Here is a 17575-nt window from a genome sequence, read left to right as displayed (position 1 = left end):
AAGCAACAGATATACACTTTCCTCAGCATCTGGATGTTCCAAAATTACAGAACTTGGACAATGCATATATAAAACAGTTTATGTAATTAGATTGCCTCAAGAAAGTGCATTTATGAGTTTATCCAGGGCAGGAATCTATAATCATGTATTTCTTTATCTTCGTGTCTATGAATTATTTTTATAAACCGCAAAAATACAAATTCTACACCTATATTTAGTTCAGAAATAAAAGGAAACATCCCTGGTTATAATAAGTGTACAGTACTAAGGTAACTCCTATCCATCTTAAAAGTTTGAGGAATCTAGCTGTCACCATCTAAATATCAAGCTTAACCAAGTTTAACAGCATTAGAACATTAAGTATAATAGGCAATTTTATTTTTGTTTGCACTTCACTTTGCAATGCAATGTCTTGACTACATTAATAGCCCCTGCTGACTTGAGACAATGCTTGTGAAAGATGCTATACAATTTGATTCACTTCTGGTGATTAAAGAAGCGCTGGAGCAAGAAGGTGAAATATGTATCAAAAAGTTAAAACTTAAGCTTTCCACGTTTTCTGGATACAAAATAGTGTTATTTCTGTGCTACCTGTGGTGCACCTGTAGTACTTTAATTGCCGTATCAATAAAATTTCTGTGTGTACATCTCCTTAGATTAAAACATTTAGGGATGTTCTTACTTGAATAGCTGTACCTCAGAACCACTTCAAGAATTTGAATTTGTTAATTTTTTAAACTTACAATAATGAACTGCATAAATATTTTAGGAACTGGGATGTGTAGGTTAGAAAGAAAGTCAGGAAGATGAAGACTTAAAAACTTACCAGAATATAGGTTTTTCCATTATCTCCTTTTATGGTGAATCTAAATGTGCTTTTAGCAGAAGATAATTCCAAAAGACACTGAGCAACCATGCTCTGTACAAATTGAGACCTGTTTAAGAATTAACCATATATCATATGTTTTCAAAACAACTATACAGGCAGTCATTCATATCTATGCACTACAGGTAAATGAGTATCTCATACTTAATTCCACTACATCCTACAACCACATTTTACTGAAAGATGGGGCTTCTTTTTCTTCCTCTCACTCAAAACCAGAGAACTTTTTATTTCCTGAAACACGAATTTTTTAATAGATCAGGATTCTAAATTGCTCCACATCCTTTATTTTGGCCAACACCAATTGTCAAAAGCTGAATAGAAGCTTTTCCCTATTATGTTTTGCGCATATGAACACAAAGTTCAGAATGACGCACATATTTCCAATATAATTCACAAAAAGAAAGAACTGTCATTAAACCATTGTACGTGATACCAGGTAGCTAGATCAAGTTTTCTTTCATCTTAGTCTTAAATTCAAACTGAATTACTTTAAAATTCGAAAGCCTCCAACTAAACATTTCAAGCTTTACTTAACTTTACACAACATAAACTTCTGTTTCCATAATTAGTCACCAGACATTGTGCAAACTTAAATAGTTCGAAATAAATATGTATTTTATTTTGGCTTATCATCTGAACAGTGAGACACTGTAACAAATTATACACAATCTATCTCCAGCATCACACACAAAGATGAGCAAACAAAACTGTACATGAGTGAATTCACGTTACTTTGCCTTACGATGCTTGATTCTCTGATGATTACATAAAATTGCACTCTGTTATCAGATGTAATTATTCAAGAAACTACAACATTAGAACATTTCTAGCATCCTTTCTAAAACATAAATACTTGAGGAAATTATTTGATTTTTTTGTTACCTTGGTGTTGGACTGAAACTTTCCTCAGCTAGTTGAATAATCACCTCAGTGACATAATATTTAATGGTATCTAAAATGACAAAAACATTTTTCAAATATAATAGAATAACCAACTTTTCAAGATTAGACTGTAAATCACCATATCACTATACTAATTAAACATTTGTTCAGTAGTCAATTAAGAGGTGCGGCAGACAATCATATTTTGCTTGGATTTGTAGGAGTAGAAGCAACCATACCAAAAAACCTACGCCTCCTGAAGAAAACTGCTCCAAGCTAATTACAAGATCAGCAATTTCTCATTTATATTGATCTTTGTTGAATGCTGGGAACAATCATCTCGAAACCAAGCAAGCAAGAGCTCAAGCCAAACCTGAAAGATGAATTGAAAGAACTTTCCTAAAGCACTGAGATCAGCATAGCTTACATAAGTATTTTAGTACCCTCTGCTGCTCTGTAATGCTGCAGTGAATCACAAGAGACAGTTTTAATAACAGCTCACACGGGGGAATAATTTTCTTCTTTGCTCAAAGAACAGAATGGAACTTCTTTCCAAAAATCACACTCACTCAACATTAACACTGCATACATTCTGAATTTCAATGTAACTGTTCATCAAAAGCTCCACTAAGACAGCTTTTAACACTAAATGGAAGTGTTTGAGGACATAATTTAAACCCCTTCTATAAAGTCAGGTCAAAGATGATCATATTGAAGATCTGGGTCTATGCTGCAAATACAGCCTAACCAGAGGGCCAGCAAAACAGGTTAAGAGTAAGAAATTCTCCTAAACCTCAGCATGTGAACAACTGGAAGATTCATTTGGTCCACAAGTTTTAAGGACTGAAGGGTTTAATCTGATGTCTGTCCACACATACCATTAAAACTGGATGAAAGCAAACATTTCAGGAAGACGTTTAATCTGTTTTAAACCCTCCAAAGGGTTTGGTAATCCCATCCCTTCTCCAGGTAAATACTACACTTTTTAAATTATCTTCACTGTTAGGAAATTATATTTTACCTCTAAGTTTATTAAGTCTGCTCCATGCTATATGAGTTCTTGGAGACAGGGGGAAAAGACTGTTCAGCCCCTCTAGTTCCTCAGCCATTAACCTGAGTAAGGAATTGTTGCTACTGCTACAAGGGTATTGGGAATTCAGGAGATGTTTGCTTATAGAGACACAGAAGGTGTGATTTCCCAAGAAAAAATCATACGAGTATATGTGGATAGAGCTGGAGGAAGGAATAGCCAATGGGGGAATCTCAAAGCCGCATTTGGCCTCCACAGCTACACCGCTCTAATCCTTCTTTATCTTCAAGATACCTGCTCATGAGGAAGCACCAAGCATGACAGCCAAGTTTGCTCTCTAGTCTCTTTTCACAGAGATGTTCTGCCTAGACTTACACCATATATCTCTTTTGTTCTCTGAACTCTACCAAAATTTCCTACAGTACTGAAGAAACATGGTCAAAACAATGGATATGCTATCTAACTTCAGCCAAGTGCAGAGTCCGTACCAAATCCCTGCACATCTCTATTGTTTGCCTTTCCCCATTCCCACTGATCCATTACTCATGACCTTGTTATCCATACTGTTTTCCAAGCGCTCCCTTCCCAAAGTCACATCTTGCTTTGTGGGCTTTCAAACACTGTACCTTCAATTTTGTTTCATTTAAGGCTGTATTGCTCAGATTCCTGTACAGGACAATCAGAACATTCTGTAACAGAAGATCTTCTGTCTTGTCTCTCCTTATGACATTTCTTAAACGGGCTTTGCATTTTCTGAGAAGCTTTTGTATTCACCAGATCTCTGAACTGAGGCAGGCTCACAGTGACTGATGCAGTGAAGTAGAGGGAGAATGAAAGAATGAACCTGCTAATAACAGTCTTATCATTGCTTCTCTTCCATTAATAGCTGAATTTTAAAAACAACCAGACACCCATCTTTACACCACTTCAGGTAAACCCTGTTGATCAAATATAATTACAGCTTTTAAACCGATAATTCCATCAGTTCATCATTGGATAAGACACAACCTGTTTCTTTGAAAAAGTTTCCTTGCCACAAAACCAGGCTGACTGTTAGCAATCTTCAGCTTCAAGTTGTGCTGATCAGGTGCTGAATTTTCCTTTCACTTATTCTGTAGAACTGACAGGAAAATAAGTAACTTGTAATTTCTCAAGTCTCCATCTTTACTGGGATTTCTAGTAAACTGGAATCATGTTAAAGGTCACTTTCAAGGTCTAACGCTGGAAGCAACAACCTCATCTGTTCCAGAAGGGAATGAGACAAACACACAGGAATCATCACTGCACGTTATTGACAAGCTACTTTCCTTCAGTGTTTTTAACACTGTGTTCAGTGTTCAATGGCTGATGTAGTCAAGTCTAGTTTTGTTTGAACATCTCATACCTGATGAAACTGTTTCTCCCAGCATTGTCTTGCAGCGCTTACAAATTACTCTGGTATTTTCTTTTGACTTCTGTAGGACAAAGAAATATCATTTAAATGTTACTCAGATATTCTGAAAAAAGAATGCGTAACTGTAACATAATTTACAGAGCGGATAGTGAACATTTTACTTATTTCTGTCCTCTTTATGTTCACATGAACACATATTTGCCTTCACTACTGCAGCTTTCTACACTTGGACTTGCTTGCAAGTTTCATACTCATTTTAAAATCTGGCAGTATATCCACACAGCACAACCTGTAATAGCTAACAGGAGAATCTTGTAATATTGAGTGACTGGATGATAAAATGATAAGCTAAATTCGATTTTGCTAAGGGCAAAATAATGCATCTGAAATGAAGTACTCCATAATACATACATAAAATAGTATGCGGCAATGTGACTACCATTACTCAGTAACAAGTTCTAGCCATTGTGGACAGTTTTATAGGAGCTGAATACCAGTTTAATGCTCAGCAGAGAGCAGAAAACGTCTGCAGATTATTTTGAGTTACTAGGAAACAGCTGAAGTACACAACACAGCATGATATTCCAGAAAGGTGCAGTGGATTCTGTTCTTGAACAACCCTTCTCCCTCAATTCTAGCAGATACAGAAAAGGTATTGACAATAAAAACAATTGTCAGAAGTGCAAAACAGTTTCCATATGCAGCATAAAAACACACGTAACAGGAGAACACATGGAAGACAGAAAACTGAGGGGTATCATTGAGATACATAAAATCTTAAATGTTTAAGAAAAGCTGAACAGAAAAAAAACAAACATATGTTCTCAGAGCTCATGCTATGAAATTCTAACCCTGTCTTGTATCAAAAAAAAAAAGGAAGGCATTTGTCACATGATGCATAATATAGTTTGGTACTTACTACAGGAAAGCATTTTTCATACTAAAAGTATACACAACTTCAAAAACTCTTCATCAATTCAGAGAAAGCAATGTCAACAATGGCTTATTAAAAACGAAAAATGTGGATAACAACATCTAGTTCAAAGAGTCTCTACACTCTCCAAAACATCACTGAATATTTATCTCAGCTTTATGCATCTATTACTGCCCTTTATAAAAGATCTCATTTCTAGATGAAATCTACCCTCTAAGACTCCTACTAATTACAGTGTTAATATTTAAATTCAATACATCAAACAAGTAAGCACAATTCTTACTTTAATCCAAAGTCTAAGCTTCAGAACTAGTTCTGTGCGGGCTTATTAACCTGGGTGTAGCACATTAGAGCTCTGAAAACAGTACAGATATATATAACCTGAATGATGGTCAAAAACAGAGAATCAAACTAAAAGCCTGAGAGCTGACTATGTTGGAACAGCAGTCCCCTTGTTATGGAGATCAGGAAAATCATCTGGTTCATACATAAGCAGTTATCACCTTTCTCAGTTCCTACCTCGCTACTCCTCTCAAACATACACAGTGAAATTACTTCATCAGTGTGAAAAACAAGGATAAATAGACAAGGTTTTGCATAAGCCAGTGTCTGAGACTGGTACAAATACTGCACAGTACAAGTACAGAATACACAGTACTTCCTTGAAAGCTACAACTTGACTATTTTTTTTCTGACTACAGTTACAGGTGCTGACTGAGAAGTGTGCCTAGAAAACATCACTAACTCGTTGTATCATGCTTCAAAGGAAAAAGGGATAGTTTTAGCTCAACTAATTAAATCAATATATCTATTTGACAACTTGCAGCTGCTGGCAATCTGCAGATACAGGTAGATCACAAGCCTAATATTTTCTGTTTCTATTCCTAAGGATCCCTGATATGGTGTCAGGAAAAGTATTTTCCCCAAGAGATACTATTAAGATTCTGCAAGACCATGTGACATTTAAAAACTATGTTACACTGGAAGACTAATAGATGTGAAAAATATGTTTGCAGTGGACGGATGCTGTCTTGGTCCCACTGGAGTCTGCAAAAGATTGTTTAAGCATCTCTGGTACTTTTCTGCTACTATTTTGGTCATAGGTAAACACTTTCCAAAGAACTGCAATGCAATTAAAAAGGAACTTTCATACTGGGGCAGACTGCAACAATATTCTCTGAAATGAGAACATTTATGCCAATAGCAATCTGTCTTGCCTGTAACTTTCTATTACTCATATTATGGAAGAATTTTCTGCTTCAATATAAGGGTTTTTTTTCCTTATTAGTCCATGTTCTGCTGGATCTAACAGTTTTGCTCATTTGCTTGGCAACTGAGTGATGCTGGGAATAAGCAAACACAGAAATAAGAATTCATTGCAAGTGTGAAAGATGTAGAAAAAGGGATTTGACACAAACAAGGAACAAATTCTCAACTTCAATGCAAGTATAAGGAAGCAAACATGAAAATTCATCACGCTAAACTACTATTGTATGCCTCTGACATAAAACAGCCTCCTCCCTCATTCAAAAGTTCTGCTGTTATCCTGGTTTGACCCACATCTCAATAACATCTTTGTTCCACATCCTTTTATTACATTTCTTCATTCAAATCAATCCTTTTCTCACAAACATTCCCTTTGATGAAGAAGTGTGCAATATGAACTCCATGCACCCTGCCTCTTCCCGTATTTATTCCTGTTGTTCTAAGATCTCTTTTAAGATTACTGAACTGCAAAAATTCATTTTGGCAACCTCTGGCAGAAAACACTGTCTTCTTGGAAATTTGGAATCATCTACTCCACCTCCTTCTTAAGAAAACTTAGAAGAAATAACTCCATTGACACAGAGTTAAGCCAAATTAATCTGCTTCTGCCATGCTGATACCCTTTCAGGGTATCAGTCCTTATTTTCCTCTTCACATATTCTGCTTTTCAAAGAACAATGCAACAAGAAACCCAGGAGATCACAGCTGCAAGATTTGCAGATAGGGACCACAGGACAGAACTGCTCCCCAAGCAGAGGGGTCACTTGGAGCATTGTACCAGCAACCCCTGAACTGCGAGAATCCCGGTGACTCTTACTGAGGATAATACATATCACTATAAGCAGCAGGTAGAAATCAGGGTCTCTGGTGTTAGTTCTCAAGAGATTAAATGTTTCATGCTGGAAATCTCTACATAATAAGTCATCAGTTGTTAGAGACACAAATTGCCAAGGCAGCAATGTAGACAGTTAAATACTTGGTATTGGGAGAAAATACAACATGTGTAGGCCCAGCCTCTGTCAGCACAAATGCAGACAAGCAGTAGATTATCAGAAAAGGCTTTACGGAAATGTAGGCTTTGGTGAACTGAGTTCCTGGATGTTCTTCTGGCAGCAGAAAAGATTATTGCTTGAACTTTTATACAAGTGCTAGATGCCCAAGAGTAAAGCACTGAACTGTCATTCTTCATGGGTTTTACCCCACCACTGAAACATCAGCACCCCTAAAAATGGTTTTTTCTCTGGGCAACAACAAATTTTGATGTTTCTAAGCCAAATGACAGCCCTCTTCCTACAGACTTGGTTGATGAATCCATCTTATCCTGGAACATCTCAGAAACATCAACATGAAGAGCAATAACATTGCTAACACTAGACAGAGAAGTCAAACAAATTCAAGTTCCTTAATATGCTTTAAGAACGTAAGACAGCCAGATCTAAACCCAAAGTACACATTCTGATATTCCCAAGTCTTTCTAAAAATAAAAAAAAAAAGAAGCAGAAGAGAAAAAAATCACACTTCTCTTTGATCATATTAATGATTATGCCTCAAGTCACAGTGTGAGAAAAAAAATAATTGTTACTTCAGTTTCCACCTCATTCTTTGCTCCACTATCCTTTAACAAACATCTAACCCATCACAGTTATTATCTTACTAAATTCTGATGTCCTTCACTCATGATAATTTCAGGGGAAAATATCTGGGTTTAGAACTACATAATTAAGTAGCTTCTAATTCTGTTTATAGCACAAAGTTCTACTTGCATATGCAGGTCAATATCAAGACTGTGGTGTGAGATTTAGAAAATGTAAAACATAGCCTGGAATATTTTCTGGCTTCTGCACAGCTGAATGTCAAGAACTCCCTATGACCTTCAAAACAGTTCTGTAGTACATACAAATTAAATAAAACTAGTAACAAAAAAAGCACTTTACAATGAAAAAGTCCAAAAAAGTGCACCTAAGAATTATTTGAAGAAAATACTTTACCAAGTTGGAGCCACTCTGAGAAACATGTTGTCCAGCCTCTGAGCAGCACACAGGAGATTCAGGCACATGTAATTCACTTCCTGAATTCAACAGAAAAAAAGTGTCTCCAAGAAAACAGTCACCACGCTGAGGGTGTAAAGTGCTTCTGGCAAAGGGGTCAGGGTGACAGCACCACTCTTCAACTAAATCACTCCAGTTTTCACTTGGTAGAGGAAGAACTCTGAGAAATTTCCTTAAAGGGAAGAAGAGACAAATATTTCAGTATGTTATAATTCATTTCTAAAACACTAAAAGAGAGTTTAGGCTTCCTACAAATAGTGGGGGAAGTATGGCATTTTCTCAAAAGGAGGTGCTTGACTCTTTTCAGCCAAAGGCACTTTCTTTGGGTGAATTCTGAGAAAGCAATGGCTGAGTTTCCTGCCAAGTCTGTGATGAGGCATTTCCCAAGGGTAAATCTCCAATGATTATAAGGCAGAATTTGGCATAGTCCTCTCTTGAAATGAATCACAAGGCAAAAATAAAGCAGTTCTACCTAGTCATGAAAAATATGACAATGAGCATTTACAATTACATTTATTATTACTTCTTGTAAAGTTCCCTTGCACCAAATGTTGGTGTAAAACCAACAGACACAGACTCATGCCACAGCAAGACTCAGCATGTTCTTTGTTTCAGATACCAGACCTGAAAAAGCTAAAACCTGACAAAAATACCACAGTACATCTTCATTAAAAAACCCAAACAAACAAAACCACAAACAAAGGATAATTCAATCTTAATTTAGATTCGAATACTCAGATCCAACTTTCAGAAGTCATATACTAAAAAGGCAAATCCCTTTCTCCCAGGTAGCTGTATGGACCAAGGATACTGCTTCCTGAAATACTTCTTTACTTTCATTATCAGTTGTATTGGGATTGCATTTTCTGCTCTCTGCCTACTTTCCTTGAGTGCTTTCATTTTGTTAGACTATTTCTTCAGCTGCCGCCTGAAACCTTTAAACAGAGTTTCTTGATTCTACTCCTTACTTAAAACTTGCAAATACAACTTTGCTTACGGTGCTACTCTGCAAATAAAATCACAGCTGCTAAGCCAACAATTAGGCATCCTCCCTTTCTTGCAGTTCCCAGACTAACATTTTCTGAAGATGTCAGTTTTTCCCACTTCAGCTTCTTGGCCGTTCTGAATTGTTCAGTGGGTGAAAGAAAAATCTTTTATTTAAAAAAAATCCTTTTTTTCTAGATAGAAAATACATTTTAAACTCTGCTTGCTCCACCTGCAGATGAAAGTTGGAATAACTCATCCTCTGACCCAGCTTTACCAAACCTATGTAAGATCACCTCTCAACACTACCCATGTCTGTCTTCATTTTCTGTGGTCTTATATATTGCTTGAGATAAAACTCAGTTCTGCCAAAGTGCGAGTTTAGTTCTGGTGTTGGCCTAATAACTGATTCTTCATCCGCCTTTACAATTAGTTCCAGTGCCTGGATTCACACTGCAAAAAAAGTCTTCCTGTATTGCTTTTTACACAAAAGTAATTCAAAGCTGGTATTGCTCAGAAATGTTTTCACAAGAGCAAAAAGAAGACAGAGATTACCTTAAGCTGCAGACTAATGCTGTCCTGTTTCATTACATCAGTGTTTCTTTACTTTCACAGTCTACAGCATCAAGATCTTCACTTCTTTCCCAACAAAAGTAGTTTTTCCAACCAGTAGGAATTTCCTAAACAGACTCCTCCTAACTCTGAGCTGTACAGAAAATATATCATTTCCACTGTATTTTAGGCTTTTGCCACTCATAGGTGGGAAGCCATATCCAGGATCACCAGAACTGGAAAAATGCAACACTAATAAAAATGGAGCTTTACAAAAAAACAAACAAACAAAACCAACTTGAGGTTTACTAGGTACTGACTAAATTGAGGCTGCTAAATAACATAATAAAACCTAGAAAACAGGGTGACTTATCTCCCCAAACTTGCTCCTAAAAACAACTGAGTTTCTACTTGAAGATAGTCACCCAGGCTGCCTTCACAGTCAGAGAGCAACAAACAGTCCTTAAGTTGGGACCTCTAAGAGTAGCTGTCTCCTGAAAGTGTCTAATCCACGCAGGCTGAATCTCCTGCTGTAGACAGCTCTCAGATTCCAACCAGAAGAGTAGGTAAGGAACTTATTTTTTAAAAGTTTGAAGTTCAGCACTAGTCTGTAAGAGCCCTGCCATAAAGATATAACTCTTAAATGATCTTCCAGGATAAGGTAAGTATTTGACCATAGAGACCTCTGTAAGACTGGATTAAGAAAAGTAACCCCTAATGTCATTATTAACTAATGCCCAGTAATATCATTGTCTACAGAAAATACTGAAAACTGGAAGTAAAATGGGCTTTAGAATTTTAAACATATGACTGTTCAGTTCCATCAGAGAAAAACAACTGCATTTCTTTAACTGCAGTCTCCCTTATTTACTTATTAAAAAATCTTGGGACAGCCCAGCTTGACAGATAATTGTCAGGCTTAACACTACTTATGTAGGAAAAGTGCAATTAGATTTCCGCTGCCATGAGTTTTTCAGTGCAATATTTGTGCAGTACAAATCATTATCATGGAATCATAGAATATTCTGAGTTGGAAAGAACCCACAAGGATCATTGCATCCAACTTCAGGCCCTGCACAAGACAACCCGAAGGTTCATACCATGTCCAAATGCTTCTTGAACTCCAGCAGGCTTGCTGCTGTGACCACTCCCCTGTATTGCATTTGCATGCAAGGTTTTAGTAGTAGGGGGCCTTCATGGATAGATTCTGTGAGAAGCTGCCAGAAGCTTCCCCCATGTCAGATACAGACAATGCCAGCCAGCTCCAAGACAGACCCACCACTGGCCAAGGATGAGGCCATCAGCAGTGGTAGCGCCTCTCTGCAAATGTATTTAATATGGGGGGATAAAACATCTTGCAGTCAGAAGAGTGAGAAAATCTGAGAGCAACTGCTCTGCAGACACCAAGGACAGTGAAGAAGGGGAGGAGAAGGTGCTCCAGGCACTGAAGCAGTTTTCCCTGCAGCCCATGGGGAAGATAACAGTGAAGCAGGCTGTCCTGCTACAGCCCATGAAGGTCCACGGTGGAGCAGATGGATGCCCTCCATGGACAACCCCACACCAGAGCAGACGGATGCCCAAAAGAGGCTGTGGCCCCATGGGAAGTCTGGCAGAATCTTTGGACCCATGGAGAGAGAGAGAAGCCCACATTGGAACAGGTTTCCTGGCAGGACTTGTGACCCCTTTCATTACATTTTGTCTCCCTTGTCCAGCTGATGAAGGGAGTGACAGCAGCTTTGGTGGGCACCTGGCATCCACCCACCACAAGGTTTTATGAATTTTTTCATGACAGAAATAAAGTCTTACAGAATTATTTTATATATGAGGTACACTTAGCCCAATTGGAAGGAGAGAAAGAAAAAAGAAAGTATCCCTAATTCTTTGCAGCTCTTGCATGATGGAAGAAAAAAAAATCTAATAATTTCCTCTAACGTGGGTAATGTGAGGGTAATGGAAAAGAATGAAAGAGCATAACCCTAACCTCTGAAGAGCTATCAGATTTATGGAAGGAAACAGACTGAGGCAGAGGATTTCAGAAAATGTAGAGAGTCAATTTTTGTGCACCAAGGAAGGATTACTTACATTTAAACCATTCCTAGTACCTTTCTTAATCTAACGTTTACAAGAAGGGCTTCCTATGCAGTAAAGGCTTTCCAACAGTAAAAAAATAAGCTTCAGAATATGTTTGGAGTGGTTTGTTGGTTTAGTTTCTTTTTCCATTTTAACCTAGATTCCTCTTCCTTCAGCTGAAGATTACTGCCACCTTATTTGCAGCAACTTCCTAGATATGGGAAGAATCTTACGTCTTCTCCACAACCTTATCTAAACTAAATCCCATTTACTTCAATTTCTTTTTAAAGGTATGATTTTCTAGATCTCGGGTTTTTCTTATTACAGACCCTTTCCTAGTAACTCAGACTTTAGTAAGTTCTCTTCCACACAGTTCCGCAATTTCCCTTCAATCCTTCCACCTCTGCTGTCACTGTCATACTTAACTCTTCCTGGAGAGAGGAACACATGAATTCTGTAGCTAGAAGTTCTGACTACGCTACTCTCTTCCTGTTGGAAATGCTGGAACAGAAGGTGTTGGATCCACTCTTCTACTCTTAAGTTTTTTTGGTGTGAACATTCAAGGGGCTCAGAGGCACCCTGCAAGGAGAAATGCCAAGTGAAAAGCTATGGACATGCATTCTTTTTCCTTTCTCAAAAATTCTGCCTGTGTCACATTACAGGATGCAGAACCAAAAGATTTAAATGGCATGCATATGAATCTGATGTGCTGAAATTCAAGAAAACACCCACTCAGTCCTGCGAATATAAAAGTGCAATATGTTTTGAAAGCAAATGTTACTGACTAGAAATTAGAAGTTTCATCAGTTTACAAATGTATCAAAATAAGAGTTATTACTAGACTTTCTGAGAGAAAGTTAAGAAATCCTCAATCAGTTACATTCAGGCTAGCCATAAATCCATACCTATGACAGGAAAGTAATAGAAATTTAGAGAATGAAACACATTTGTATTATGGTTTTGAGTATTAGGAGCCACACAGATCATAAAAGGTCTAAGTGCATCTCTAACAATTCTTACATATTCAGCTGAAGCGGTCAAAATTGTTCATCAGAAGAGCTAGACAATGCAGCATCTTTTTATTAAATTCTCATTCACTCTGCAGACTTTGTAAAGAACAGAGATAAGGCTGAGTCACACAGCTAAGACACAGTTGCTGTGTTTCCCAGATTCAGCATCCCTGAACTATGTGCAGGCAGGCTTTGCTTAACAGACAAAAGGAAGCTATGGTCAATATCCCCATTCTGAGCAGCCACTCTATAATTACAGCATGATGACTGAAGGAAATTTATAAGAGACTGGAAAGAACTGAAAAGGATGCCTGAAGTACAGAGGAAGAAAGAAATCAAGAAGTAAATGAATGAACAGTTAAAAACTGCTTCAGGTAATTTTGCTTTTTATCGTCTGTAGTGCTTCAAATGTGTTCTTGTCTAGGAGTTTCAAAAGAAATACCTTTTAGCTGTTTTTAAGTACACAAAATAACGTGAATACCAATCACTATGGCATTTATTGGTATAAATACAAGACACTGCAGTACTCACCGGTCTTTTACTATGATGTCACCACAGGACTGACAATAAAAGATGTAATTCTTGTTGGATTTCAAGCTTTCCCTCAAAGGACAAACCACATCTACACATGGAAGGAAATACATTAATCTTCAAAATTGTGTAACATTTTCAGTCACTTGTACAAAAAAATCCTGCCAAATACCTCAAACCAAAAGGGATAAATCTAACAGACAAAGCAAAATGCTGACATTTTAAACACAACTTTATTTTTTTTACCTGCAGAAGCAAGTATTTAGATTCAGGAAAAACTTGTCATCTCCACCTCATGCCCCATATTACCGAGTAGGAACTGTACATGTGAATAATTATTTCAAGGTGCAAATCCTCTCCAGAACGGGAGCTGATATATTGGCATCATTGCAGAGATTATAAAAATCAAAATTCAATGCCACTCTTTTGTAATGATACTTCTGATAATCAGTGTATCTGCAATATGAGGGGACACACCCGTAGGTAACACAAATAGTCAGGATGAGGAGCAGGGAGAGGCACAAGTTTTACATTTTTAGGCAGGTAAGAATCCACCACTGTGGAACCAGTCCAGGAAAAGACAGTGAGCAAAAATGGCCTCACAAAAGGCAGCTCAAACAACTTTTCAAAGTAAAAAAAGAAGCTATAAAAGCCTCCCCAAATTAGTCGATAACATTAAGTGGAAGAAAAGTAAAACTGTAAGCCTAGCTCTACGTATGAATTTGCTTTGCATCATCCACTTTCTCATACTTAAGAATCAAAGTATACTCTCAGCACTGACATTCAATATTTGAAATTTAGGATTCAACCGTAAGAGAAAAGTACTTTAAAAGGTCCCAGAATTTCAACTATTTTGCATAATAATATAAAACATCAAAGGGTAACTATGACTACCCAATACATATGTTGATTACCACCTGGTTCACATACTTATTTTTCACTAGCATGACTTTCGAAGGTTGAGTTTTAAAACTTCATCATTGGTCTTTTGAATGTCTCGTTAATAGGACACATTAAATAATTTTAGTATAATTGAGTTGTCACAGCACATGCATAATTACAGATTAATGTACAGATGCCATCTCAGCGTATCAACAGAGTACTCCAATGTGTTTCTGGTGCTGAAGTCATTACTGTATTTTACATATTTTATCATCCTTTTCTACTTTATACACTCAGAATGGCAATTAAGTGTTATTTAATATATCTTTCTGTGCCACATCGTATGAAATGAATCTAAACATACTGAGCTTGGATGCCAGGATGAAAGAAAGCAACAGCTGTACTACCGTGCTTTCTACTTATTGCAAACACATCCTAGACCTGAATTAGCATCATGGAAATAAAGAAGGCAACTTTGCAGATGTTACCTGTGACATTAACCTCTGAAACCCCAGCTGTGAGAATAATGAGCCCCAACACAAACCCGTAATCCTTTATGATTAAGTGGTCAGGGATGGACAAGCAGAGTCTTAACTGCCTGGATGAATCAGATTACTGAATTACTGGTAGGATGAGGAGTAATGGGTACAAATTGAAAGAAAGGAAATTTAGGTTAGATATTAGGAAGAAATTCTTTACTGTGAGAGTGGTGAGACACTGGCAGAGGCTGCCCAGGGAGGCTGTGGATGCCCCAACCCGGGCAGTGTTCAAAGCCAGGCTGGGTAAGTCCTTGAGCCACCTGGCCTAGTGGGATGTATCCCTGCCAGTGGCACCGGGGAGTTGGGACGACATGATCTTTAAAGTCGGTTCCAACCCCTTAGCATTTTATGATTGTACGATTTTCAGCTACCAAACGCGGAATAGGAGAGAAAGCAAATAATTTTGAAGTACTCTGGGGCAGCACGAGCAGACCCCCAATACACCGCGTTTCCCTTTCATTACGTCGTTTCTGTACGTTCAGTTTCTAAAGCTGACAGTTCCAGGTGCTTGCTCTACAGAATCCCCACCTTACAGCCTATCTCACTTATTAAGCCCGCCGGGCTCCAGCTCACCCTCCCCGTTTCCCACCGGCGGCCCCGGCCCTGCCCCGCCCGGCCCTCACCGGCGGCGGGCGGCGGGCCGCGCAGGCGCACGCGCAGGTGCAGCCCGTCCCCGCGCAGGCGCCGGAGCCCGCGGCACGAGGACGGCGCCAGCCTGACCCCTGCCGGCAGCGCCGCCGCTTCGCAGCTCCCGCCGCTCCTCACTTCCAGGGAATCCACGCACACCGAAACCTCCACCGGCGCGCTGGGGAGCTCCGCCGCCGCGCTGCGGAGGAAAAGCAACGGGTATGCCTCGGGAAGGAGCTGTCGGGGCGCGCGGCTGCTGTAAGGAGGCCGGCCTGCAGCTCCCCCGCAGCCCCGGTCGCGCCCCGGGATCCACGAGGTGAACGAGGAGCAGCCGAGAGAAACAATCCACCGTTCTCAGGAAAAATTTATTTGCACAGTATCCCGGGCTGTGCCGAGCCGAATAGGCAGAGAGAGAGAGGCGCCCGCACACAACCCGTTCCCCCCGTTGAAGGCTAATGACGCCGAAAGCCAGACCCGCCGCGCCTCCCTCCTGCCCCGCACGGCCCGAGCGGCGGCGGGCGGCAGCGCCCCCGCACTACCGGATAACCAGCAGCGCGCTCTGCGTCCCCCGCCTGATCTCCATCAGGAAGGCTCCCGCCATGCCAGCACGGAGCAGCGCCACGCACGGCGCAGGAAGCCGCCGCTCTCCCGCCGGCGCAGGCGCGGGGCCGCCGCCCGCCGCCACAGCGCCGCCTGCGTGGAATCGTCGGGTCCCAGGATCACAGACTCAGCAAGGCTGGAAGAGACCTTTAAGATCATCCAGAGCAAACGTCCACCCGGCACTGCCGCTGTAACCCGTAAATCACATCACCCAGCGCTACATTCAGACGCCTCTTGAACACCTCCAGGGATGGCGACTCCACCACCTCGCTGGGAAATCTGTTCCAGTGCTTGACCACCTTAACAGTGAAAAATACTTTTCTAATCTCGAATCTGAATGTCTCCTGTCTCAGTTCAAGGCCATTCCCCCTAATCTTGTCACAGTAGGCCCGGCAGAAGAGACCAACCCCAAAAATCTTCTTTCAGGGAGTTGTAGAGAGTATTTACATAGAGAGCATTTAGTCTCCTCGAGGCTGAACAACCCCAGCTCCCTCGGCCGCTCCTCATAAGACATGTTTTCTAGACCCTTCGAGAGCCTTGTTGCCCTTCTCTGGAGACGTTCCAGCACATCAATGTCCTTTTCAAAGTGAGGGGCCCAGAAACTGATCACAGCACTCGAGGTGCTGCGTAGAGAGGGACAATCACTGCCCTGGTCCTGCTGGCCACACTATTCTTGATACAGGCCAAGATGTCACTGGCCTTCTTTGCCACCTGGGCACACTGCTTGCTCATATTGGCTGTCAGAACCCTTCTCCGCCGAACAGCCCTCAAGTCACTCCTCCCCAAGCCTGTGGCACTGCATGGGGTTGCTGCAACCCAAGAGCAGGATCCAGCAGCTCGGCCCCCACGGTGCCCTGGGAGGCAGTGGCAGAAAGATGTCCCGGAGTCTGCTGCGCCCACCGGCTTGGCCACTGCTGGCGGTAGAGTCAGGCCTGGGGGCCCAGGAATGAGTCCCATCGGGTCCCGAGGCCTCAAGGTCAAGGTCTGCACAATCGGCTGGTCTCACGGGGTTTTCTTATGCCCAGACTTTTCGGTATTAACATTGGGCTGTCATCTCCTGCTTTCCTGCTACACCACCACCGGGAGGAGCCTGGGTCCGCTTTCTTGGGCACCTCTCCGCAGGAACTGTGGGCTGTGCCTGGGGATGTGTGCTCAGGATTCGTGACTGCTGAACAGTGTCAAGGCCTCTTCAGTGTCTCACCTGCACCACCCAGCAAGTAGGCTGGAGGTGGGGAAGAGGCTGGGGCAGGGGGAGAGATGGTACAGCCGACTTGAATCGACCGAAGTGATGTTCCATGGCACATAACATCACGCTTGGCAGTAAAAACTCGTGGCGTA

General features: G+C 40.5%; 1 protein-coding gene across 6 annotated transcripts in view; it reads right to left on the bottom strand.

The window, feature by feature from the left end:
- The window catches only part of UBE3D (ubiquitin protein ligase E3D), a 100278-nt gene extending 83865 nt beyond the window's left edge, over positions 1 to 16413 (bottom strand). For all 6 annotated transcript variants that reach the window (XR_005604145.1, XM_039568841.1, XM_039568843.1 and 3 more), the window contains exons 1-7: positions 16177 to 16413; positions 15634 to 15836; positions 13590 to 13680; positions 8383 to 8614; positions 4186 to 4255; positions 1772 to 1841; positions 827 to 935 (exon numbers count right to left, since the gene is read on the bottom strand). Coding sequence is in view for 5 of the 6 variants with exons in the window: in XM_039568841.1 (XP_039424775.1) it covers positions 827 to 935; positions 1772 to 1841; positions 4186 to 4255; positions 8383 to 8614; positions 13590 to 13680; positions 15634 to 15836; positions 16177 to 16238 (837 nt within the window). In the remaining variant the exon portion in view is untranslated. The remainder of the gene's footprint in view (positions 1 to 826; positions 936 to 1771; positions 1842 to 4185; positions 4256 to 8382; positions 8615 to 13589; positions 13681 to 15633; positions 15837 to 16176) is intronic.
- Between the last annotated feature and the right edge of the window lie 1162 nt (positions 16414 to 17575).

This window comes from Corvus cornix, chromosome 3, assembly GCF_000738735.6.
Source record: "Corvus cornix cornix isolate S_Up_H32 chromosome 3, ASM73873v5, whole genome shotgun sequence".
Taxonomy (NCBI): Eukaryota; Metazoa; Chordata; class Aves; order Passeriformes; family Corvidae; genus Corvus; species Corvus cornix.
Note: the sequence above shows the minus strand (reverse complement) of the source record. Positions and strands in the feature narration are given on the sequence as shown.